This window comes from Phaenicophaeus curvirostris, chromosome 12, assembly GCF_032191515.1.
Source record: "Phaenicophaeus curvirostris isolate KB17595 chromosome 12, BPBGC_Pcur_1.0, whole genome shotgun sequence".
Classification (NCBI taxonomy): Eukaryota; Metazoa; Chordata; class Aves; order Cuculiformes; family Cuculidae; genus Phaenicophaeus; species Phaenicophaeus curvirostris.
In genome coordinates this window covers 19,101,195-19,125,549 of record NC_091403.1, presented here as the reverse complement: position 1 = coordinate 19,125,549, position 24,355 = coordinate 19,101,195, and the positions used below count along the sequence as shown (strand labels likewise).

General features: G+C 53.2%; 1 protein-coding gene across 1 annotated transcript in view; it reads left to right on the top strand.

The window, feature by feature from the left end:
- Window positions 1–2,000: 2,000 nt before the first annotated feature.
- Window positions 2,001–24,355, top strand: part of CCDC33 (coiled-coil domain containing 33) — a 50,660-nt gene continuing 28,305 nt past the window's right edge. Inside the window, 5 exon segments of the mRNA XM_069867044.1 lie at window positions 2,001–2,310; window positions 3,161–3,621; window positions 4,487–4,669; window positions 17,374–17,537; window positions 22,474–22,604. Of these exon segments, the coding sequence (XP_069723145.1) occupies window positions 2,001–2,310; window positions 3,161–3,621; window positions 4,487–4,669; window positions 17,374–17,537; window positions 22,474–22,604 (1,249 nt within the window).

Below are 24,355 nucleotides of genomic sequence, written 5' to 3'. Positions count from 1 at the left end.
GATGGGGAATAAGATATGACAGAGGGCTCCTGCTGAGGATCAGACAATGCTGTTCCACCTCCCTGCCCACCCCAGGTCACCAAAACCCTTGAGGTCAGTCCTGAAATATCCATGGTGGGACTAATTCCGGATGTTCAGCTGGCTTGGCAGCAGGTTTAGCAGGCAGGGGGCTCAGCTCCAGTTGCACCAGCCAGAAACTGGCATTCCTGTGTGGGAAAGAACAGCCCATGTAACGCTGAGTTGGAGGAGAGCAGATCTGGACTGAAACCCCTTCGGTTCAGGGCATCACCCCCAAAAGGCTTCCAGTCCACATGCAGGCACCCCAACAGCCCCAGTTTCCCTTCTGCAGCCTGACCGTGACTCTCAAGGCATCCCCAGCCCTCACTGCAGCAGCAAGATCCCAGAGCTGGATCGATTCCCATGTGCCCAGAGCCCAGTGAGCTCCTAGGCAGGCTGCAAGCAGAACTCCAAGCCAGGCACAGAGAGAGTCATTGCAATTGTTAGTTTTCATAGAACAGTTCAGGCTGGTAGGAACCTCAAAGCCCATCCAGTTCCTGGCCCCTACCATGGGCAGGGACGCCTCCCCCTGGATCAGGGGCTCCAAGCCCCATCCAACCTGGCCTTGGACACCTCCAAGGATGGGGCAGCCACAGCTTCCCTGGGAACGTGGGCCAGGGCCTCCCCAACCTCGCAGAAAAACATTTCTTCCTAAGATCTCATCTAAATCTCCCCTCTTTCAGCTGAAAGCTATTCCCCTTCATCCTACCCCTGCAGTCTCTGATCAAGAGCTCCTTCTGGGCTTTTCTGGAGCCCCTTTCAGTACTAGAAGCTGCTCTAAGTTTTCCCTGGAGCCTTCTCTTTTCCAGGCTGAACAACCTCAACTCTCCCAGCCTGTCCTTATACAGGAGGTGCCCCAGCCCTCAGATCATCTTTGTGGCCTCCTCTGGACTCACTCCAACAGCTCCATGTCTTTGCTGTGCTGAGGACTCCAGAACTGGATGGAGGTGAGGTCCACACCCAAACAGAGCGGAGGGCAGAATCCCCCCTCTCCATGCTGGTCCCACAGCTTTGGATGCAGCCCAGGACACAGTTGGCTTTGCACAGAGTTTTGTTGTGACACTTCAAGTTATGGGTCAGTTTCCATCTTGGGCTTTTCTGCAGAAGTACCAGGCATGAGGATTAAGTGGGTGAATGTCCCCAATCCCTTTTGGCCACAGGCAGGCACTACTGCCCTGGCTCATCCCGTTCCTCTCCCCTATCTTGCCCAGACTCACAGGGAGTCACTTCCATGAGCAAATCCAGATAAAAACATGCCTTAGAGACAAATCAGGTTTAGTTGCATGATCTCATCAGTGGAGGATTCAGCAAAGAGCCCATGGGTGCAGGAGAAACATGATTGTCCCATGAGTTCCAGCAGCACATGGGAGCAGCTGGCATGGCTCACACCATCCTCAGCTCACCGGGATCTCTTGGAGGCTCCGCAACATCCAGAAACTCGCTTTGTGGTGAATCACCCAAAGCAGAGGGCTCAAGGAGACATCAGGTCCCCAGTGCAGAGATGTACACACGCCTGTGTTGCATCGTTTGATATCACCCTGGATATCCCGGGCTGTTTGCTGGAAGGCAGCCACTGTTTCGCATCTAGTTACCTGGTTTCCCAGCAAACAAACTGGAGTTCAAAGCCCCTGTCCCTGCCATTGCACAGGAGCAGGAAAGCTCTCAGCATCTCCCTGAGGCACTGAAGGATGCTTTTTCAGGTACAGGGATTGCTTTTCTTTTTTTGCTGCCTTTGAAAACTGCCTGCAGAGATGTGAAGGCAACACATACCCAGGGGCACCCTCAGGCGCTTTCTTGCTGGAGAGGGGAAAGGGAGAGTGGGAGCAGAGCTGGCTCAGCTCAGAAACCTGCCACAGGCTGCCAGGAGAGCTTGTTCTGTGGCAGAGTTCTACAAGGTCCCTGCTATCAAGGTGGGTTCAACCACAGATCCCATCTCTGGCCCGATGGCAGGCAAAGCAGGGGAGCCCCGCATTCCCCTGACCCTGCAGCGCTCCCGGCTGAAGGCTGAGAAGAAGACCCTGGATTTTGAGTTTGAGGTGGTGAGTGTCCAGTTTAACCGGCCAGGCCGCTATGCCCTACGGCTCACTGTGGAGAACCCGCTGCTGCAGGACTCTGGCAGTGGCATCCAGCTCCGCATTAACAACGGGGAGGTCATCCAGAGCAGCACTGGCACCACCGACACGATCGAGCAGAGCTACCTCAACCAGATCTACTGCTTCCAGAGGAGGAAATTCACCTTTACCTTGCCCAGAGGTAAGCTGGAAAGCTGCCTGGCAGAAAAGGACATGGGGGTGCTGGTCGACAGTGGCTGAGCACGAGCCAGCAGTGGCCCAGGTGGGCAAGGAGGCCAACAGCATCCTGGCTTGGATCTGCCATGGGGTGGCCAGCAGGAGCAGGGCAGGGATTGTCCCCCTGTGCTCAGTGCTGGTGAGGCTGCACCTCGAGTCATGGGTTCAGCTTGGGGCTCCTCAGTCCAAGAAGGATATTGAGAGGCTGGGGCGCATCCAGAGAAGGGAACAGAGCTGGGGAAGGGTCTGGAGCCCAGGGGTTCTGGGAGCAGCTGAGGGACGTGGGGCTGTTTAGCCTGGAGAAGAGGAGGCTGAGAGGAGACCTCATCGCTCTCTGCAGCTCCCGGAATGGAGGTTGTAGCGAGGTGGATGCTGGTCTCTTCTCCCAAGAAGGGATAGGATGAGATGGAATGGCCTCAAGTTGCAACAGGAGAGGCTTAGATTGGATATTAGGAAAAATGTCTTTACTGACAGTGATGTAGCATTAGAAGAGGCTGTGCAGTGCAGTGATGGGGTTACCTACCCTGCAGGGGTTCAAGAAGTGTGTAGATGTGGCACTTCAGGACATGATTTAGTGGGCACGGTGTTGTTGGGCTGACAGTTGGTCTGGAAGAGATTAGAGGTCTTTTCCAACCATAACAGTTCTATGATTCTAACATCCCTACCCAAGATCTAGATGTGTCCAGGCTGGATAACCCATTGCTAGTGTTCATAGAGCAAAGCTAACCAGATTGCTAGTGGATGAGCCCAGGAAGATGCTCCTGGGACCACCAGCACTTGTAAGCAAGGCTTCACTTCCCCTCCATGCCCAGCAGGTTTCTGCAAGAACGACAAGAACCATGATGTGCGGCTCCACGTCGAGGCCCTGCACTTCCCAGGGAGAGCACAGAGGATTCGCAGGAACAAGCGGGTCGGTGAAGCCTTCTTTGCCATCTATCCCCGCACCAACCAGCCTCGGATGAAGCTCTCTGCGGGGAGGGATGAGGACTGGTACCGCTACAGCGCCGTGATGGCTTTGCTGCGGGTGGGCAGCGAGCAGCCAGCAATGCACTGTGGCCGGTTGGCTTTTGCTGCGTCCCTACACGAGCACCGGCCGCCCACCACACTGGTTTCACCACCCCCGCTCTCCCCCAGCGCCTGCGAGGAGGATCGGCGAGCAGCAGGCACAGCCACAGCATCCCCAGCCCTGGGCATCCCCGTCCCCAGCCGTTCATTCCACACACCCGAGTCCGCTTACCACTCGCTGCCCACCGAGGGCCGTGCCTGCTCCCCTGAGGTGAGGGAGCCCAAAGCTGGGGGTCAGAGGTCCTGCACTTCAGCAAAATGAGACCAACCCAGGCTGCTTAAGACAGTATTTGGCCCTAGGGTAGCTAGATAGCTCTACAGAGACATCAGATGGAATAGAGGAAAAAGGTAGAAGGTCTTCATGGCTTTCAGGAGTGTTTTTGGTAAACAGCACATCCTTGCCTCAGTTTCCCCTTCCTCATGTGCTAGCGTTGCTATGTAGAAGACCTACAGCTTGACCCAGAACCCACTCACAGTACTAGGAGCAAGACCACAACCTCCAGTCCATCTACTTATCCTACCTAGAGCCCCCTCACCTTCCTTACTGGTGCAGGACAATCCCTCCAGCAGAGACGCCAGGGAGGGTGAAGCAGTCTAGCAGCACCCTGCTGCTCCCTGTCTCAGGATTTTAAGGGCTGGGAGGAGCCAGTCCCCATCAGAAGCAGCTGCGAGCTGGGCAGGTGCTCCCTACAAAGGGTGGAGGGAAGGCTAAGCTGCTAAAAAACTTATTAATAAGATACCTTTTAAAATAAGAATAAGTTTGTTCCTCTCTTCTCCCACTGAAGAAACTGGGGCTGTGGAGGAGCAAACCCTAAGGAGGTATAGGGTGGGCTGTTGTGTTTCTAAGTCTAAAACAAACCTTGGTGGGGTGGTTGTGGCTGTTTTAAGAGAGGGGTTTATTTCTTGCAAAAGTTCAGTGCTTGAAGGCTGAGGTCTTGAGCCCAAGTTTTGGAAGATGGAGCTGGGATGCAGAGCAATCTGCCTAGGATGTGGGGGAAGATGGAATGTGGGACTCTGGGGGGAAAGGGGTGTTGGAGCCTAAAGCTGGGCTTTCAAACTGCTTCTCTTGCTCCCAGAGGCTTCGGGCTGACCCTGCGCTCAGCTCCTCCCCGGAGCTCCTGGGTGACTCAGCAGATGAGCATCCTTCCTCCTCCTCCTCTTCTTCCTCAGTGCCTGCCCCAAGGCCACTGCTGAGCTGCAGCAGCTTCCACCTCTCCTCCCCAAACTCCAGCCCGGATCTGGCCCCCTCACCGACACAGGTAAGTGCAGCTGGTGGAGAAGACATCATCCTAAACTAATAACAAAATGCTATTACTTGTAGTATCTTCCTATTAGAGCTTTACAGGGCTGGAGAGGAGATGGAGGGATGCAAGGGGACATGGCCACCTCCATCCTACCTCCAGCTCAGCTTGGGTACCAGTTCTTGCTTCCAGGATGCTGCTTGACCAGCCTAATTGTGGGATGGGGGAAAGAGACATCAAACTTCGCGCGTCTAGTACCAAAAGGCAGCCCTGCAAGCTGGCTGCCCCAGGCAGTGGATGATGTCACCTAGGAGCTCTTAAAATGCCAACTGTGGGTATCTGAGGCTGAAGCATCTTAAATATTTCATCTTACAGCTCAAGTCTGGACTTCTAAAACCTGCAGAAACCATAGGGCAGGGCAAACAGTCTGGGAAGCTGCTTTTCTCTTTCTTGTTATGCTAAAAGCTGTCTAAATAAAGGGGGGGGAAAGCCAGCCCTTACCCCAGGGGCTCTGTTTCCTGCATCTCGCTGTAAGAATAACATGACTGTTGATGAAGATGTTCTGTGCTGCTTTCAGAGATGTCTCATACACCTGTGAAAACATTGCTTGAGAAAGCTGGATTACAGCACCAGAGATGGGATTATCTCATCCCCAGGCATCCTCTGGGCTCTCTTCTCCTTCCAGGAAGTCCCTCGTGTCCTCTAGCCGGGGTGATGGGAGGTCTGGAGTTGGTGGGCTTGATGGCAAGGTCGTCTGCAGCCTCTGGGCCACCAAGAAATGCTGCTGGCTCATGGATTGGGCTGGCAGCCCTTACTCAGCCCCCTAGCTAAGAGTTTCTGCAGCGGAAAGGTGACAAGGGACTCTGCAGGTGTGGTTTATGCCTGTGGTGTTATCACCAGGATGTCCTGTATGCTGGCCCCTTGATTCTTGGTCCTGGTGATTCCATTGGTGTGGCTGTATGGTAAAAATTGGGCTGACATCCCTCTCCCCTGTGGCATAGTTGCACGGGGGCTACCTACTGCTGTAGGATGCCTTCATGCCTTGGCTCTTTCCCTTGTCCAGGGTAAATGTGTCACTGATGGCTTTGGAGCACTTAATCCATGTATTTTATGGGAGTTATGGGGTACTCAAGCCCCGCTGAGCTGCTCAGCCCCTCCCCAGGGCAGCCGCCTGCCTCTTGCACTGCAGGCAGGATGCTGCACATTGCAAACCTTCAGGATCCTGAACCAGCTCCTAGCCCTTTGCTTCGCTTGGTCTCTCTTGATTTTTCAAGTAGCTGTGCTATCCCCACCCTGATCAGCTGAAAATTTACTGGCCAGAAATGCTTATTAACAAGCCCTGATTGAGTTTGCTCAGCAAATGTCTCAACGTAAACTCTTTCAAGCTGCGGAAATCGATAGCAATCAGCTGGGATGTGGAGAGGGATGCTGCAGAGCTGGGCCAGGGGCGTAAAGCGAGGCATTAACAAATGCAATTTTGCTTCTGGGCCCCCAGAGGGAATGCAATAAATCACCTGCTGCTGATGTCACCTGGCAAGTATTTGCCAGGATGGGCTTTATTTAAAAATTAAAAGCTGAGAGGTGGGAGTATGTTGGCTCCCTGCCCTCCTAGGAGGGCTGGAGTGATGGAAAATGTGTTGGAGGATGGTTGAGCTGTGCTGGGTTATAGGGAAAGGGTGTAGGCCAGGTGGAGCTGGGAGGGAGTTCTACTTTCCAAAAGGCCTCCTGGGATGCTGCAGCCTAGAGCAAGCCGATGCGATGCGAGTTGCTTGTTAGTCTGCAGAGGGTTTGGCTCTTGGTGGTCCAAACCTTTGCATCTTGAAGCTGATCCTGCTGTGCCTGGAAAAGGTGAATCCTAAACTGAAGATTGAGAGCCTAAGTATCTTCCTAAGTATCTTTAGTGTTTGGTAGGAACGGTTGGACTCGGTGATCCGGTGGGTCTCTTCCAACCTGGTTATTCTGTGATTCTGTGTGATTCCTAGATTTAAGCAGGACTTGGGTGATCAGTAGTTTGTGGAGTCACTGACATTGGGACATGGAGAGGGGCAGATTCAGGTGGGTCCCATCGCAGGGCTGCTGCCTGGACCAGTGTCCTGAGCAATCTGGATGCCGGCATATGGCATCTGTTTGCTTTCCCAAATGGCAAAGACATGCAGGCGCATCCCAGTGGGGGACAAGCTCCTTGACTCGGCCTCCATGCTGCGCATCTCGTCTGCAGGACAGGAGGAGTGATGGATGGGTGCCGAGCTCCACCCAAAAGGCCAAGGCACAGGGATAATGATTTTTCTCATCTCACCGCAACCTGCAGATAATGTATTCCTAGGCACGAAGAGGGAGGCTCTGCTGGCTTTTCAAATGCCTCATGCATGTTGCAGAGCAAGACGGCTCCCTAACTGCCCCAAGACCTGCGCACAGCACTGAGCAGGCTGACATCAAGCCATGGATGATCTCTCAGTCACTAGGATGGCTGAGGCTGAGCCTTGGACCCAAGGATATCTCATCCCTCAGGGGTGGGGACTGGGCTTGTCAGGACCCTTGGGGACTTTGCAGCAGAGCATGGGACTTAGTCAAGGGGAAATCTCCCCCAGATCAGCAGAAGTCAGTCCCTTCCTGGGGCAACCATCCCCGTTTCCCTGGTGTTGAGGGGAAGGAGCCAGCTTTTAGCGATCCCCTTGGCAGCTGGACTTGGTTGCAAGCCCACAGAAGATGGTTTGTTTCCAGTCTCCCTGGACCAGCTGGCAGCAAGGCACCCATCCCAAAACAGCAATCTGTTGCTGTCAGGGTACAAGGAATCACAGCCTTTCCGTATCAAACAAATGGGTTTGCACACAGCGTGTATTCCCACTCTGTCTTGCTTATTTACCAGGATACAGGGGGTGTCAGGCAGCTGGGTGAGATGCAGCTGGTGCTTCCCATGGTAACCGCACCCCATCCACTCGTGCAAGGCCAGCTGTGACTTGTGGAGATCCAACAGGTCCTAAAAATTGGACCAAACCTGCTCCTGGCTTGGATTCCCCACGGAGCAAAACTGCTTCCCTAGCAAAGTGTGCATGGATGCAAAGAGACGTGGTGTAACAGGAATCACAGGGATGAGCAAAGGCAGTCCCTAGGAATAAGGCTTCTTTTTTTTGGGGGGGGGGGGGGGGGGGCAAGGATTCAGGCTGGGGCTGCCTTAATACATGCAGAGGGTATCTCAGAAGTCATTTCCCCACCAATCAGGTATGTTTGGCACATTGTGAGCTGCAGGACCTTGCTGGCTCTGGTGCTTTTCAGTGGGGGGCAGACCCTATCGCTGGCCTCTCCTGAATGCTCCAAATTAAACCCAGACCTGCTTGCAGGGCTGTTTCAACCATCTGGCTGTACTGAGGGGCTGGGGAATGGTTTGGGGCTGCAATCTTGCATTTCTGCCTGTTTGCAGTTGGAGGGGGAGCAGGGGTAAGGCATGGACGCTTGTGTTGGGATGCAGACGCTTGTGTTGGGATGCAGATGCTCACGCCGGGATGCGATTACCCTCACCATGTACCCCATCTTGCTGAGCAATGATGGTGGATAAAAGCTTCTGTCTTCCCATCACCGAAGCAGCGGGGCTGGGGCAGAGGTCTCTGTTAGCGGGTGATGGATGACGTGTGTCTTCCATTTGCTCCCTGGCTGGCTCATCCATCAGCCAGCCCGATGACAGTGGCCATCACAGGGAGCATGGCAGGGGTCCAGCCTGCTGCCCTGACACTGGGGTGAGGGGCTGGACCCGCCTCGACTCGCTGAAAGCCCAATGAGGCTGAAAAACAAACTTTGTTGTCAGGGCTCGCCCCAGGATGCAGGAGAGATGAATAACGCTGCTCTGGCAAGCAATTTGTAGGGCTTTGAAAAGCTGTCAGCCCAGGGAGGAGCGCGCCTTGACAGGTTCATCAGAGACTTCGCCTTCCTCTAGCAGCGCCCCAGCTCTCAGCATCCCTTGATCATCCCCACTCTGTGCCAGAAGAAGCTGGGAGCAAAAGGGGATCTGAGGCAAATAGCTTTGGAGCGCTGCTTGCATAGCTCTCTTGCACTGAAAGATGGGGAGGGGATTTTGAGTGTGAAAATGCGTGTTCCTACTGATGTATTGCAGGGGAACAATATCAATATCATAATCATCATATCATCAGGTAGCGGCCCTGAAGAGAAGGAGATGAGATCCTGGTTGATGAGAAGCTCAGCATGAGCTGTCAATGTGCGCTCACAGCCCAGAAACAAACCGCGTCCTGGGCTGCATCCGAAGCCGTGGGACCAGTAGGGAGGGAGAGGGGATTCTGCTCCTCTGCAGAGGAGACCTCACCTGGAGCCCTGCGTTCAGTTCTGGAGTCCTCAGCACAGGAAGGACATGAAGCTGTTGGAGTGAGTCCAGAGGAGGCCACAACAATGATCCAAGGGCTGGAGCACCTTCCATATGAGGACAGGCTGAGACAGTTGGGGTTGTTCAGCCTGGAAAAGAGAAGGCTCCGGGGAGAACTTGGAGCAGCTTCCAGTAATGAAAGAGGCTCCAGGAGGGCTGGGAGGGGCTCTTGATCAGGGAGGACAGGGATAGGATGAGGAGGAATGGCTTTCAGCTGAAAGAGGGGAAATTGAGATGAGATCTTAGGAAGAAATGTTTTCCTGTGAGACTGGGGAGGCCCTGGCCCAGGTTGCCCAGGGAAGTTGTGGCTGCCCCATCCCTGGAGGTGTTCAAGGCCAGGTTGGATGGGGCTTGAAGCCCCTGATCCAGGGGGAGGTGTCCCTGCCCATGGCAGGGGGTTGGAACTGGATGAGCTTTAAGGTCCCTTCTGACCCAAACCATGATTCTATGATAACACTGGTGAGCTGAGGCTGCTCAACTTTGTTCAGAAGTCCCGTTCTCCACATTCCTTTCCCTGCCCAGGTCGAGATCTTGCGTGGAAATGTGCTGGCGCACAGTGACAGTTCATATTTTCAAGCTAAAATGGAGAAAAATCTTCTAGGATGGAGAGAACAGATCCTCAAGAGGTTTTCCCAAGCTGCTTGTTGATTGGCTCATTGGTAAACCATAAACTCTTTGGATGCTCAGAGGAAAATGCAGGCAGGGGGAGCGGCTGCGAGCTTTAATTCCTGCAATTTAAGTCATCATGTCCCTTTAAGTGTCAAAGAACTGCCTTGATGAGAAAAGCAAATGGGGTTAAAAAGAGAAAATTGCTCCATTTTAAGAGGTGGGGGGGGAGGAAATTGCACTGTTGCCACTGATAAATATAGAAAGTGTAAAATTCTCCCAATCGAGCAGACGAGGCAATGCTGTGCTGCCAGCCCATTTAATTATTTGACAGGTGAATTGGGAGTTTGCTACATAAATGGAAGGCAAATGAATTTGGCAATTTTTAGCTCAAAGGGATTCCTGGCCAGTGGCAATGGGACTCCCCAGGGAAACTGGCTCGGAATCAGCAACCCTGTGTGGTGATGGGGAGAGCATCCTTCCTCCTGGCGCCCCAGAACCACCCTGTGATCTCTAATGAGCTCCCGCAGGGTTCCCTCAAGGAAACAACTTGCTTAAAAATAAGAATATATCAAGCTCAGCCCCGATCTAAGATAAAAATCCCCCATCCTTGCTGCTGGCTTGGAAATGGGAGCAGAGTGGCGGCGTCTGCCTGCAGCACTGGGGGCTGCGGGAGCGGTGGGGAGAGCTGAGGCTGGCAGGATGAAATGATGAATAAAACAGTGTTTGCTTTACTGCATCGCTTTTCTTCCTCTTGCTTTTGTTTCTCTGGGGATCTTGTAAAGGGTTTTAACCGCTCGGGTGCTTTTCCGTGGGTTTTAACCTGCTGTAGGAAGGTGTTGGGAAATACCCTTTGTAATACAGTGGGGTTGGCTTTGAAATCGAGCTTGGACTGCCTTGGGCCAGCAGCAGAGCCCAACTTCTCCAACCATATGGCTGTTTATCTTAGGGCTGTGTTTTCAGCAGCGCTTGCCAGAGTCTAGAGCCTTTGCCGTGGCGGGGAGGATGTGCTTGCTAGATCCTAGAAATGGAACCTGCGTGCACTCTGGTTCCTTTCATGTGGGAATCTGATTGCTGGTTGAGGTTTAGGCTGAACATTAGGAAAAAAATTTTAACGGAAAGGGTCATTGGGCACTGGCAGAGGCTGCCCAGGGAGGGGGTTGAGTCACCTTCCCTGGAGGTGTTTAAGGGACGGGTGGGCGAAGGGCTGAGGGACATGGTTTAGTGTTTGATAGGAATGGTTGGACTTGATGATCCGGTGGGTCTTTTCCAACCTGGTGATTCTATGATTCTATGATTCTGTTCTTTGTCTTATGGACCCATCTCATCATGGTCTAGAGGGAGCTGACCCTGTCTATGTCAGGGGAATTGGAAGTGAATGATCTTTATGGTCCCTTCCAATCCAAACCATTCTATGAGCCCCATTTCAGTACTGGAAGCTGCTCCAAGTTGTCCCTGGAGCCTTGTCTTCTCCAGGCTGAACAACTCCAACTCTCTCAGCCTGTCCTCAGCTGGGAGATGCTCCAGCCCTAACACCCAGCCTAATACGTCACCTCAATCTCCCCTCTTTCAGTTTAAAACTGCTCCCCTTTGTCCCTTTGCTTTAGAGGGGCAGCATCCTGCTGCAATCCCTGCTTGAAGGACCATGGTGCTGGGGACGCCCATCAGCACAGCTCAGTGCTCCTCTCCCACAGGTGGGAGCAGGGGTCAGAGGAAAAGGAGTGCTGATACTGGTTTAATCTTCCTTTTAAATGTAATTGCGTTTGGTCGGCTCTCCCAAGCCTGTTCCGGGAGATGCATTTTTTCCCAGCTAGATTGCTTTCCTTGTTTTGCTCATTGGAGACAGGCCGGGGCCTGTGTCATGCCAGCTATGCATTAATAGAGCCTCAAATGAGATTTCACAGCCTCAAATCTGATTAGCAACGAGGCTCCGGTTGCTTTGAAAAGCAGAGCAGACAGCCGAGGAGCCGTGGTGCTTGGGCTGGGGGGGTGCAAACTCACATGGATGAGGGATGTCATGCTGGACCCAACAGCCTGGGCTTGTGGGGACCAATGTGGAGCAGTAGACGCAGCGACACCATGCATTGTACTGCTGGGATGCATCTCCCACCCCCAGAAAAACCTAAATTCAGAGGTTAAACTGTGTGTTCAGTTCTGGGCCCCTCACCACAAGAAGGATGTTGAGGCTCTGGAGCGAGTCCAGAGAAGAGCAACAAAGCTGGTGAGGGGGCTGGAGAACAGGCCTTACGAGGAGCGGCTGAGAGAGCTGGGGGTGTTTAGCCTGGAGAAGAGGAGGCTGAGGGGAGACCTCATTGCTCTCTCCAACTCCCTGAAAGGAGGTTGTGGAGAGGAGGGTGCTGGCCTCTTCTCCCAAATGACAGAGGACAGGACGAGAGGGAATGGCCTCAAGCTCCATCAGGGGAGGTTTAGGCTGAACATTAGGAAAAAAATTTTCACGGAAAGGGTCATTGGGCACTGGCAGAGGCTGCCCAGGGAGGGGGCTGAGTCACCTTCCCTGGAGGTGTCTAAGGGACGGGTGGGCAAGGTGCTGAGGGACATGGTTTAGTGATTGATAGGAATGGTTGGACTCAACGATCCGGTGAGTCTTTTCCAACCTGGCAATTCTATGATTCTATGATTGTCCCTCACGCAGCACATTGGGAGAAAGCTGGGCGAAACAGTTTTATACTCCCACTGAGCCCTTGCAGGGCTGGTTGTGGCCTCTGTGTCCACAATTCACCTCATTCTGCTGCCTGATGATGTGCAAAATCCCTCTCCATGTCACAGTTCCCCCTGACCAGAGGTGGATGCTTCCTCACTGCCTGTGATGGGGCCGATCAGCTGTTAGCTGGCTGCTCACTCCCATCATCAGGAGACACTTTGCAGTGTCCTGGGGGTTCTTGTGTTCTCACATCCCGGAGCCCTGAGGTCCAGCCCTGAGAGGTGGCTGGATCTTCTAGGAAGTCCAAAGGGACACCCGGGGGTCCAGCATGCTCAGGCTTTGGGATGTCCTGGCCGTGTTCAGACCCCCAGTGGCACAGTGGTGGAGGTTTAACCTGTGGCCTGATCCTGCTGCTTGTTTAAAGCCAAGTTGCACTTTATTTTCCATCCTCTCAGCTACCAGGGGAAGGGAAGCAGCTTGCCGGTGTTTAGCTGCTGTAAGGAGGCTTGAAAGGAGCCTGGGGAGACATCACATAGGAAAACTCACACCAGCCCCAGTCCATCTTCGCTCATGGAACCTACTATTATTTTATGAAGTCTCAGGAGGAGGATAAAGCTGACACATTCCCAACAGCCTCTCATAAATTGCCAAGGGCAGGGAGGAGCTCAGGGCTGCGAGTGCTCCCAATATAGAGGAGTGGATCTTTGCTCCTGCAGCAGCATCTCTCCTGGCTTTCCCAGGGGCTGAGGGGCTTGTGGGGCTCACTACAAAGGACCAGGAGGGCTCTAGTCCTTACATGGTAGGGTAGGAGGTGGTGTCTTCTGCAGAGCAGCAGTGCATTGTCCTGGGGAGCACTGACAGGGCTGTGTTTGGGGCTGAGGGGTGAACGCTGCAGGTGTACAGCCCCAGGTGCTCACCTCCCACCTTGTGGTGTCCAACACTCAGGAGAAATCAGAATTCAAGGAGCATCCTGCAAGCACCGACCTTCTGCAAACGGGAGAATGCAGCTGTGGTCTCCAGCTGTGGAAAGGTGCTGAGCTGGGATGGAGGAGCCCCTGCAGTGCCATGGCTTGAGGTCCCAGCTGGCTCCCAGCCCGGACTGTCCTCCCCAAACTAAACACGGGGCTCTTGAGGCTATTTATGTCTTGTCAACCCACAGCCAGAAGCAATTTAATCTTGGCTGAGCGTTGCTGTAGAGGAGCTGCCTGGCCCCCGATGTTTCTTCCAAGATGATAAAGAGTTGATAGGAAAACAAATTACGATGATGGCAGCTCAGGCAACATTAATCAACCTCCCAGCAACATCGCAGTGTGAATAATTAATAATCACGGTTAAGGATGCTTTAAGGGCAGCTTGCGGTTAAGGTGCTGGATAGGGTAGTGGATTGCAGGAGGTGCTTGAGATGCTCTGCAGGAGCTGGTGATGCTCTAAGGAACCTGAGCATGTTTTAACCATGGTGTCCCCAGCCAAGACCCTTGGGGACAAAGGGACTTTATTTTTTTTTCTCCACCTCCACAAGCTACAGGTTGCAGACCCCTGGGTGAGAGCACTTGGCTTGGCAGAGAGAGAGAAGTTTTGCTTCCCACTGAGCAAGAGAGATGAAAAACAAGCGTGGGTTTTACCTGGAATCACAGGCACCCTCCTTTCTGGAAGAAATACTGAATTTCCTCCTGGCTTTGAATAGGGACTAGGTTGGTTTTTTTTTTTTTTGGTAGTTAGTCACAGCTTTGACGAGGATTTCAGGTACAGGTTGTCTACAAAGCTTGGCATTGTTCATGTCTGCTATTTTTAAGATGTTTTGTTCTCCTGCTGAGTTTTACTTAGCTTAACTGCTCATGAATTTGCTATTAAAACTCCTCACTAATTATTGTGCTGGAACCATTGCTGGCAGTAAAACCTACTCAGGTTTTAGGGAGATATAATTATAAGTGGGGGGTATAAAGAGGTGTGCTAAGTAACCTGCTTCTGTTATCTGGAATGTGAAATAGGGAAAATGCCCCCAAAAGAGTAAATTGGAGCTGTAAATAAGTGTATGGAACACCAATCCAACAGCACAGCCTGGGCTCCTCCAGGTCAGGGTTCCATCAGTGAGCTTGAAGGTGTTCATGCAATTCAAATAAAGGTTGTTTCCCGAGCTGGAATTCCTCTGGATTGGGTTTCAGGTGAGTGTTTGGAGTGCAAATATTCATTAAAACTGGAGGCTGAACAGATGATTTCTTTAAAGGAGAGAGGGGTCTCCAGGGAGGATGACCCTGCCCACCCTGCCAGGTCACCTGTACAGGCTCCCTGCCTGCAAATCCAAAACCCAACCTCTTCAAAGCCCCCAGCCATCCTTGCCCATCCCTGCCCATCCCATCCTTGCCCAGGATCCTTAAACCCAAGTCTTTCCTTTCCTCCTCTTCCTCCATCTCCATCCTGCATTTTATCCTCTTTGCCAACACTGGAATAGAGTAAAATTGCACTATTTTTTCTTTAGGATAGTGTGTATGCTCTTCCACATCCTCACCCCTCCCTTCCTCTCTGGAAAAGCCTTGGGAAGGTGTCAGGTCTTGCTGTGCTGTGCTTTTGCGAGTGCAGGGAGAGCTGATGTGCTTGGGCTGGGTGCTGAGGACTTCTGGCTGTCAGTGGGAAGAGCCTGTGTCCATGGGGGGATGACTTGCTGGTTATCATCTCACATCAGAAACTCTGTAATTTCCCCTCTCCATCAACATCGCTTGGCAGGGGGATAACTGTGACCGAGCCAGAGGCAGGGTGGGATTGGGATCCATCCCCTCCATCCACCCTGCAGGTTGGGGAATGCTCCCCTACTTTGTGTTTCTGGTGCCACTTTCTGGCTATCACGGATTTGGAGCCTGTCCCCAGCACCCTGGCTTCTGAGCTGACAGCAACAAAATAAGGGGAAGAGGGGGAGAGATGATCTAAATGGTTTTTTTTCCTGGCTGTTGGTGGTCAGAGCTCCCAGGTTTCCATCCCACAAGCCATCCTTAGGTATCCCCCAAGGGGAAGGGTCACCTCCCAGCTGCCAAGCCCATCACCACTGCTGCTGGAAGGAGAGACAAGAGAGAGATCTGGGCTCAGGATGAACCAGCCCCTCATTACAGAGTTTGGAGGCAAAGCCACGTGTCGGAGGGGATTTGCAGGCAGCAGCTTTGAGAAGCCTGCGGGGTGGAGGACAGGGTTGTTGCTGGGCTGGAGCTCTTGCTTTCACCCCAGGAGGTCAGAAGGATGCACGCAAGGTTTGCTTCTCAGGGTCTGCAGCGCTGGGTGGGTTTTAACCCCTTGTAGGCACAGGTCTATGCAATATTTGGTGTATTAATGCTGCACGCTGCCTGGGATGGTGGCACTGTGAGGATGCAGTCGGTGGGGGATGGCACCGTCTCTCACTTGGACAGGGTGTGATGGGTGTGGGGATGGTCTCCCCGCGGGCGAGGAGCGGCAGCTTGCGGCTCTGCTATTTCTTATCACATCAGCTGGTGGGAATTAATGAGATGGAGTGGGGGGAAGCTGCCACACTCTCCCCCTTTTCCCCCTGGATTGGGCTGAGATCCCAATTCTTGGAGTCCCTATAAACTGCAGAGATGTCGGGACTGGTGAGAAGGGGAGCAGGGGGAGTTGTTGGCAAGTCAGAGGGCCCTAGGGGAAATTGAAATTCTTAAAATGGTTAATCTGTGTTTTGGTGACCTGGCTTGCGGTCTTTGTTTGGGCAATGGTATAGTGGGCACCTGTGGGACCACACTGAGCAGGGACGCTGGGCTGGTTTCACCCCATGCAGGATGCTCTTATGTTGCTGGATGTCCTCCCAGAAAGCCTGGCCCCCGCTGTGGCCCTGCCATGGCGTGATAACATCCATGGTGTGCAGCCCCAGTTGGTCACTGGGAACAGGGAAGAGGCAGCTGTGATGGGGAAGTGCCAGGGTCATTATGTCGCCAGCTTGTTCTCCCCCATTCTGGCTCTCAGTGCTGAGCACCAGCTTGGGTGATGCAGATGTGCTGAGGACACCACCTCCCCAGCTTCTTCTCCCTCATCTGGGCTCAGCATTAAGCAAAGGTCTTGGGAACTGGCTTGGGCAATGGAGATGAGCTGGGGACACCATCTCTGTAGCTTGTTCTCCTCCATCCAGGCTTTCAGCATTAAATAGCGTCTGTAGGGATAAGCTTGAGTCATTGAGGTGGGGACATGGGGATGGCATTGGGGACATAGAATCATAGAATCACCAGGATCACAGACCCACTGGATCATCAAGTCCAACCATTCCTATCAAACACTAAACAATGTCCCTCAGCACCTCGTCCACCCATCCCTTAAACCCCTCCAGGGAAGGTGACTCAACCCCCTCCCTGGGCAGCCTCTGTCAGGGACCAATGACCCTTTCTGTGAAAAATTTTTTCCTAAGGTTCAGCCTAAACCTCCCCTGGCGGAGCTTGAGGCCATTCCCTCTCATCCTGTCCCCTGTCACTTGGGAGAAGAGCCCAGCTCCCTCCTCTCCACAACCTCCTTTCAGGGAGTTGGAGAGAGCAATGAGGTCTCCCCTCAGCCTCCTCTTCTCCAGGCTAAACACCCCCAGCTCTCTCAGCTGTTCCTCATAAGGCCTGTTCTCCAGCCCCCTCACCAGCTTTGTTGCTCTTCTCTGGACTCTCTCCAGAGCCTCAACATCCTTCTTGTGGTGAGGGGCCCAGAACTGAACACAGGATTCGAGGAGCGGTCTCACCAGTGCTGAGTACAGAGGGAGAATAACCTCCCTGGCCCTGCTGGCCACGCCGTTTCTGATCCAAGCCCAGATGCCATTGGCCTTCTTGGCCACCTGGGCCCCTGCTGGCTCATGTTCAGTCGCTGTCAACCAACACCCCCCAGGTCCCTCTCCTCCAGGCAGCTTTCCAGCCAGACTTCTCCTAGTCTGTAGCTGCTCAGGGTTGTTGTGCCCCAAGTGCAGGACCCAGCATTTGGCCTTGTTAAACCTCCTGCCATTGGTCTCAGCCCAGCAGTCCAGCCTGTTCTGATCCCTTTGCGGAGCCTCCCACGTCCGCAGCTTTGCAGGAACAGCCAGCCACTACCCACCTTGACATCTCTCATGCTTGCTTCTGGCAGGTATCCGTGTCCCCTGCAGGGACAGAGGAGCCTGGGCATGCACCAGTGTCTGGGGCTGGACACCTGGCCAGTGTGGGGAAAGAAGCCATCTCTGTCATCCTCCACAGTGCCAGCAACCTGCCAGCTACGCAGGAGGGCCGGGTGCCGTGGCCGTACATCGTGGTGTGAGTACCCAGCATCTGCAAAGAGGGATAATGGGGACCATGGGGACGCAGTGAAAGGGTTTAAGAACTGTTACCCTGCTATTATCTTTGCAGCCCCTGTGGAGGGGGAGACCTCTTTAGAGTCAAAACACACAAGCATCATCTCTGTGGGGTGCTCGGTGTGGGGAGAGGAGCTGGGAATCCTCGCTGAGATGGGGGAAAGCAGGGAACAGGGTGCTTTGGCTCAGTGGGGCGTCAGGAAGAAAGCATTCCTAATATTGGAAGTATAAAATGATGTCAAAGAATCCACAGGGTAACACTGCCTGAGTTTCAGGATGAGATCACAATAAATAAAAGAGAGATTTAATAAATAAAACAGGATGCTTGGGAAAGGAGAACTTGGCTCCTCGTGCATTATGCATGTGCCAGGGGACTCAATTAGCCGGTCATGCTTTGGTCTGTGTTAAGAGGGAGGCAGCTCTACTTGGTGTTGCTGTGGGGTGAGCCTGCGATCCCAAAGAGCCCTTCCAGGAGGCAGAGAGAGAGGCTTCAGCATCGCTTCCCTGAAATGGGGGGATAAAGCAGCTGTCAGTGGCTTCAGAGCATCACCTGACTGTGGCGTTTGGTTTCTCCAGGGCAACTCCAGGCAGGCTGGTACCCAAGTGGATGCATCAACGCCAGGGGACAATCAGCAGCAGGGCTGGGGCTCATCCACTAGGGACAATCAGTAGCCAGGTCTGTGAAAGCCTGCAAACATCTTCTCTGCAAGTGTACAGAGCAAACTGTTGCTTGCTGGGTGTTTTCCAGTGTAGAAACTCTGGATTGGAATGGTTGGACTCGATGATCCGGTGGGTCTCTTCCAACCTGGTTATTCTATGATTCTATGATTCTATGATTCCGTGGGGAAGGGGTCCCAAGATCCATCAGCATGACACAATGTGCCTTTTCTGCACGGTGCCCAGTGCCAGCCACATTGGACATCCCAGGGAGGGCAGGAGGGATGCAGCTCTCCATCCCTGGCTTTACGGCAAATGGGCACCTGCAGCTAAGTGGGAGCTGGCTGACAGCCCCCACTGCCACTCCTCCATCACCCCTCTTTTCCCACCCCCTCCATGCCAAGGCCCTGCTCTCTGTCCCGACAGCCTGAGTAACTCCACCGCAGGAGCTGTCTCTATTTCCATAAACCAATTATACCCAGATAATCTCAGGAGATTTAAACATCAATATCCTAAATGATAGCACGAGGGTGGCGTGTGATTGTTGCATCTCTCTTTACATTCTGGTGCTGCTCCGTCACCACATTGCCATGGTAACGGGAGAGTGATGGAGGGGAGGGTGGTATTAGGGATGCAGGACACATGAGGGGCCTTTTAGTAACCATAGTGAGGGAGCCAAGGCAGAAGGGAATCAGTTATTGTTTTGCTGGGCACTTGCTTTTGAAGGAGAGTAGCATGTTGCAGTTAAGAGGTGGGGTTTTACGGATAGGAAGGAGAGGCAGGGAGTGGATGAGCCGGTGGGGGTTCTGGTGCAACTGATGGCCCTGAAGTGGCTGAGTACCATCAGCAGAGCCAGCCTGAGCTCAAACTGCCATCATCCAGAGCATCACCCCCTGAAATCAGGAGTGGAATGAGAGAAGGGGAGCAAAAACACTCACATCAACCCTTTGTGGCTGGATGGGAAGGAGAAGCAGGTGGTGAGTGTGCTGGTAGGGATCTGGTGGCAGCCAATCCCCCAAAAAGTGGATGGGTACCACCAGCAGAGCCAGCCCCAGCTCAAGCTGCCATCATCCAGAGCATCCTCCCCAAAAACTCAGGAGCAGAATGAGAGAAGGGGAGCAAAACCATTCGCTCCAACCCTTTGTGGCTGTGCCCTGTCGCTTGTGCTCAGACTTAGCATCCCACAGCACTCCGTAGCTGTGTGCATCACTTCCAGCTCTCGATGCAGAGGATCAGGGAAGAAAAGGCTTAGCAGAGTTAATCGGAAAGACCTTGAGCAACAGGAGAGCCCACGCATACAACCCAATGAGCTTTTTTGCTCATCCCTGCCCCAGAGAGGACGGGCTCCTCCTTTGTGGATGCTCCAGGTACCTGGCAGCAGGTTGGCTCTGCTCTTCATCCTCTTAATGCTGAGCAAATTCCCCCTCCCTGCTTTCAGGGACACTTGTGGGTTTGCTCTGCATCTTCCTTTCACTCCTTCGTGTGCAGAGATAAATTGTTCCCGGACGAGTGTGATGCAGGGATGACCTTGGCGCGCCAGAGGCAGGTGTGTTTGCAATTAACGGCACAAAGCGCCTGGCTCCAGCTGGCTTCTCCTCTCCGTTGAGTACTGTGGCGGGTGAAAGTACCTCCTCACTTCTTCCTTGCTGCTCTTCAGAGAGAAGAAACTCAAGGTCGCTGCTGAACATGTCTGCTCCCAGCCTGGGGGATGGGGACTCCAATGCTCCCCTGCCTGCAGTCCTGGTCATGGTGAGGATGAGGTGCTCCACCTGGAAAGGGGTTAGGATGCTCCTACAAGCAAAGCAGGATTGGTTCTGTGATGTGCCCAAAAATAAACCAAGCGACTCTGCTCATAACCCCAGAAGGGGGTGTGAGAAGCAGGACCAAGCGGGGTCTTTTGCGGACCCCTTCTTGCCCCAGCACCCAGCTCAGGTCATGGGGGACTGAAGCTACTCAGTCCCAGCATCAGAGGGTCAGGAGAATTGGGTTTATCAAAGGGGAGGGGAATCCTAATTCTTCCTTTCTCATTCTGAATCTTGGCAGAAATTGCTCTTATAACTCTGTGATTTATTTATCCTTATTCATTTATGCAAATTGCACCCGAGGCCCCCAGGCTCAGCCCTGAGCACCATGGTGGGGACCAGCATCGCCTTCTGCCTGGGCAGATCCTACAAGCCCTGCATAATCAAGACCCCAGCTTTTGGTCCTGAAAACTGCATTTGTGTTGCACAGGGTTTTTCTTCCCCGAGAATGATGTGCCTGCACCATCCCGTTGCCTCTGCAGGGATGTTGGCCCCGAGCAATAATTCACCCTGTAGAGATAATAACTTCTAACGCTGGATAAATAAGTATTTGCAAGGGCTGGGCACAGCCCTTTGCTGGGCCCCCAGGTGTCACATGCAGTGGAGTGGCTGCGTGATGCTGTCCCAAGACGTTGATGTATAATATATCCCTGGGGGTGGCCGTCTTTATCTTTTATCTTTATGTTTTATCACAGCAGTGGGTGGCTGGTGCAGCAACTCACGGCAGAGCGAAGTGCCTGCCCTGGAGCAGGCAAGGAGGGATGTGGAGTGTCAGAGGAGCCTCTCTTAGTCCATTCTGGCCAATCCTGCCCCCAGGCTTGCAGCCTCTAGTGTCTGCTTGTTGGAGACTCCATCTCTTGCCCCACCAGTGCATCTGGAGCTGGCTGGGGTGAGGAGGAAACATCAAACCATCTCCATTCTCCACTGTTCCTGCTGCCCCCGGCCTATTCATTTGATTTTGAAGCACATCCCCATGTGTTGTATCATTACGGGTTGTTTTTTCCCCCTCCTCCCCACTTCACAGATCTTTTTGAATGCTCTCTCATCCTTAGGCAAGTCTATAATGAAGGGGGGCCCAGGGCAGTCAGTTCTCACCCTCCTCCTCCCACTCCCCTAGCCCAGGTCTGGCTTCATTCGGACTCTGAGCACGTTGCTGGTAGAGCAATCCCCCACAGAGCTCATTACTGGAGAGCCGATTTTCATCCAGCCCCTCCAGAGCAGAGCCAGCCCAATGCTAATTCCCACCTGCCAGAGCCAGCCAGCTTGGCTCCATCCCTGTGGGATGCAGGTGGGATACTCTGCTTGGGAAGGTGACACGTGGGAGATGGAAGAGGAGCATGGGGCGTGGATGCAGCTTGGCTGAGGGTCTGATAGACATGGATGGAGGTCTTGCGAGTGTGAAGTATCCTTTCATCTGGCTTGGGATGAACCTGCTCGGTCCCACCAGTACCTGAAGCTCACCCTGCAGCTGGAAGGACCTTTATCATCTCCTTTCCCCCAGAGATTGCGTGGCAAAGTGCTACCATCTGCTCTCAATCACCACAGTGCTCTGGTAACCTCTTCCTAAGAGCTGCATTGGCTCTCCTTCAGCAAGAGCTTTCCTGAAGGAACCAGCACTGGACACTTCATCATCTTAATATCCAGAGCAATCCATTGACAGGGCTGGGGCATCTCTGTCGCTTTGGCCTCGTGCCACATCACCGTCACCATCCTTCTTCACCCTGTGCTTGGGGGTGAAGAGGGTTCAAGGACACCATGTCACCAGGTGACAGGACTCTGCCATGGCCTTGGGACTCCCGGGACAACACCAAGTGTCCTGCTGGGCAGAAGAGACCCCCTAAAAGATCTGCCACCTCTCCTAATGTGGAGGGGGGGACAACATTTTCATCAGCCACACTCCTGAGTAATTGATGATCGATTGATTAAAGTGGGAGGAACAACCCCAAACCACCCTGATGGTGATGCCTCTGCACCAACACGCATGAAGAATTACCTGGGGCCGTAGCTGCTAGCTCCATTGTAATTATTGTTCAGCCTTGTTATGTGCCAGGTTTAATGACGGTGGTCGTTAACATTCAGTCTTCTCTCTCCTTTCCCAGCAGCCTCCTCCCTGTTCTTTCCTTCATCAATACCGCTGGATAATGAGCCTCTGGGGTCTGAAATAGCCTTTTGGATAAAAGGGGCTGCAAACTCTGTCACTGGGGGCCTGCAAGGGTCCAGCAGCCTGAAGGAAAACCAGCTCCAGACCCGCAATGTAGCCCCCCCCCACCCCGGACCATGGACAAAGCTTTGTTAGGGACGGTGGGAGGGTGGGTTGGCCACTATGAACTGCATCAAAAGGGGTCTGTGCTTAGCTCTCTCCCAGGCACAGCTCCCTGTCCACACATTTCCATTCCTTACCCAGTTAACCATCCTGTTTTGTCTCCCTTTCCCTCACAGTAAGATGAGCAGAGAGGATGAGCAGCATCCAGAGGTGCGTGCCACCCATGCATCCTCAGTTCCCACCCATGAACCCACCTGGGAGGAGGAGGTGACGGTGGAAATGGATGCTGAAGATGCAGCCTGTGCAGGTGAGAGCCTTGGTTGTAACAACAGTCTTCCAGTACTGAAAGGTGCTCCAGGAGAGCTGGGGAGGGGCTCTTGGTCAGGGAATGCTAGAATGGGAACAGGGGAAAAAGGTTTTTGACTGAAAGAGGGGAGATTGAGTTGAGATCTTAGGAAGAAATGTTTGCCTGTGAGGGTGGGGAGGCCCTGGACCAGGTTGCCCAGGGAAGTGGTGGCTGCCCCATACCTGGAGGGGTTCAAGGCCAGGTTGGATGGGGCTTGGAGCAACCTGATCCAGTGGGAGATGTCCCTGCCCATGGCAGGGGGTGGAATTGGATGGGCTTTGAGGTCCTTTCCTACCCAAACCATTCTATGGTTCAGTGATCTTCTCAAAGGGTTAGTCTTGAGATATTAGGTAGCCCATGCTCCAAAGGACCCTGAGCAGCACTCAGATAGAGGGTGACCACGAGGACAACCTGTGCCCTGAGCCTTACATGGCAGTGGTGGCTCATGTTTCCAGGTAGGACCAGGAGGGATGTGCCCCCAGACTCAGGGCTGCAGGTGGCAACCTAGGCATGCTCAGAAGCATCTCATGGGAATCGGCATTAAGTAGGAGGTCTCCAAATTTTCCCCACTGCTATCCTGACCCCAACACCTTGTATCGGTTGGGCACACATCATAGAATCATTAAGGTTGTAAAAAACCTCTAAGCCGGTCCAATCCAATTGTCAGCCCAACACCCCTGTGCCTACTAAACCATGTCCTGAAGTGCCACGGCTGCATGTATTTTGAGCCCCGCAAGGGATGGAGACTCCACCACTGCCTCTGCCAGTGCTTCACCACTCTTTCAGTAAAGGAATTTTTCCTAATATCCAATTTAAACCTCCCCTGGCACAACTTGAAGCCATTTCCTCTTGTCCTGTCACTTGTTACTTGGGAGAAGAGGACTGCTAAGTCGGTAACTGTAATAAAGCTCACGGCATTAAGGGCGGGGATTTGATTATAATCAGACCCTTGTAAAACAAACTCTGGGAGCCAATCTTCACATCATACCTAATCCCATTAGGCCCCGATCTTGATGAAATCAAGGAGCTTTTGATGTACTTTGGACCTGCCTCCTGTGGTACCAGGGGAAATCCGATGGGACCTCTGGCCCCACTCATCCACCTCCCAGCATCCCCCAGATGTTCAGAGATGTTCAGCCCCCAGATGTTCAGACCAGAGCTGCCTTTTCCTGGTGCAGATCACACCTTTTCTTGCCAGGCCTCAGACACACGGTGTGAATGTTGGGGTTGCCCTGTGCAAGGGCAGGAGTTGGGCTCAATGATCCTTGTGGGTCCCTTCTAACTCAGGACATTCCATAGTTCTATGGTTCCTTTCTTTGCCCAGGAATATGGTTGGTGGGGCTGCCGAGCATGATTTATCATCACTGTCGACTAGCAGGAAAGCCACTTGTCTCTCACTCAAACCCAGACCATTTTCCTTGGTGCTCTTTCTACAAGGGGCTGGGAGAAAAAGCAAATCTCCATATAAATCGATGACTTGCTGAGCTCGGATAAAGAATGAGCTCTGGAAACCATGGTCCATCCACTCACCCAGCGCATCCTTTTGATTTGAGGGACACACTGTGGTGCTGCTGAACCCAATGGGTCCGTGCACGCCCATGGCATCACCAGGTTGGCCAAGCAGGAGTTAAGGCGGGTGTCTCAGTGCAGTCATTAAGCTGGGGGAAGGGAAGCCCAAGTCTTGCTGGCAGCATAAAGAGAGGGCGGTTTTC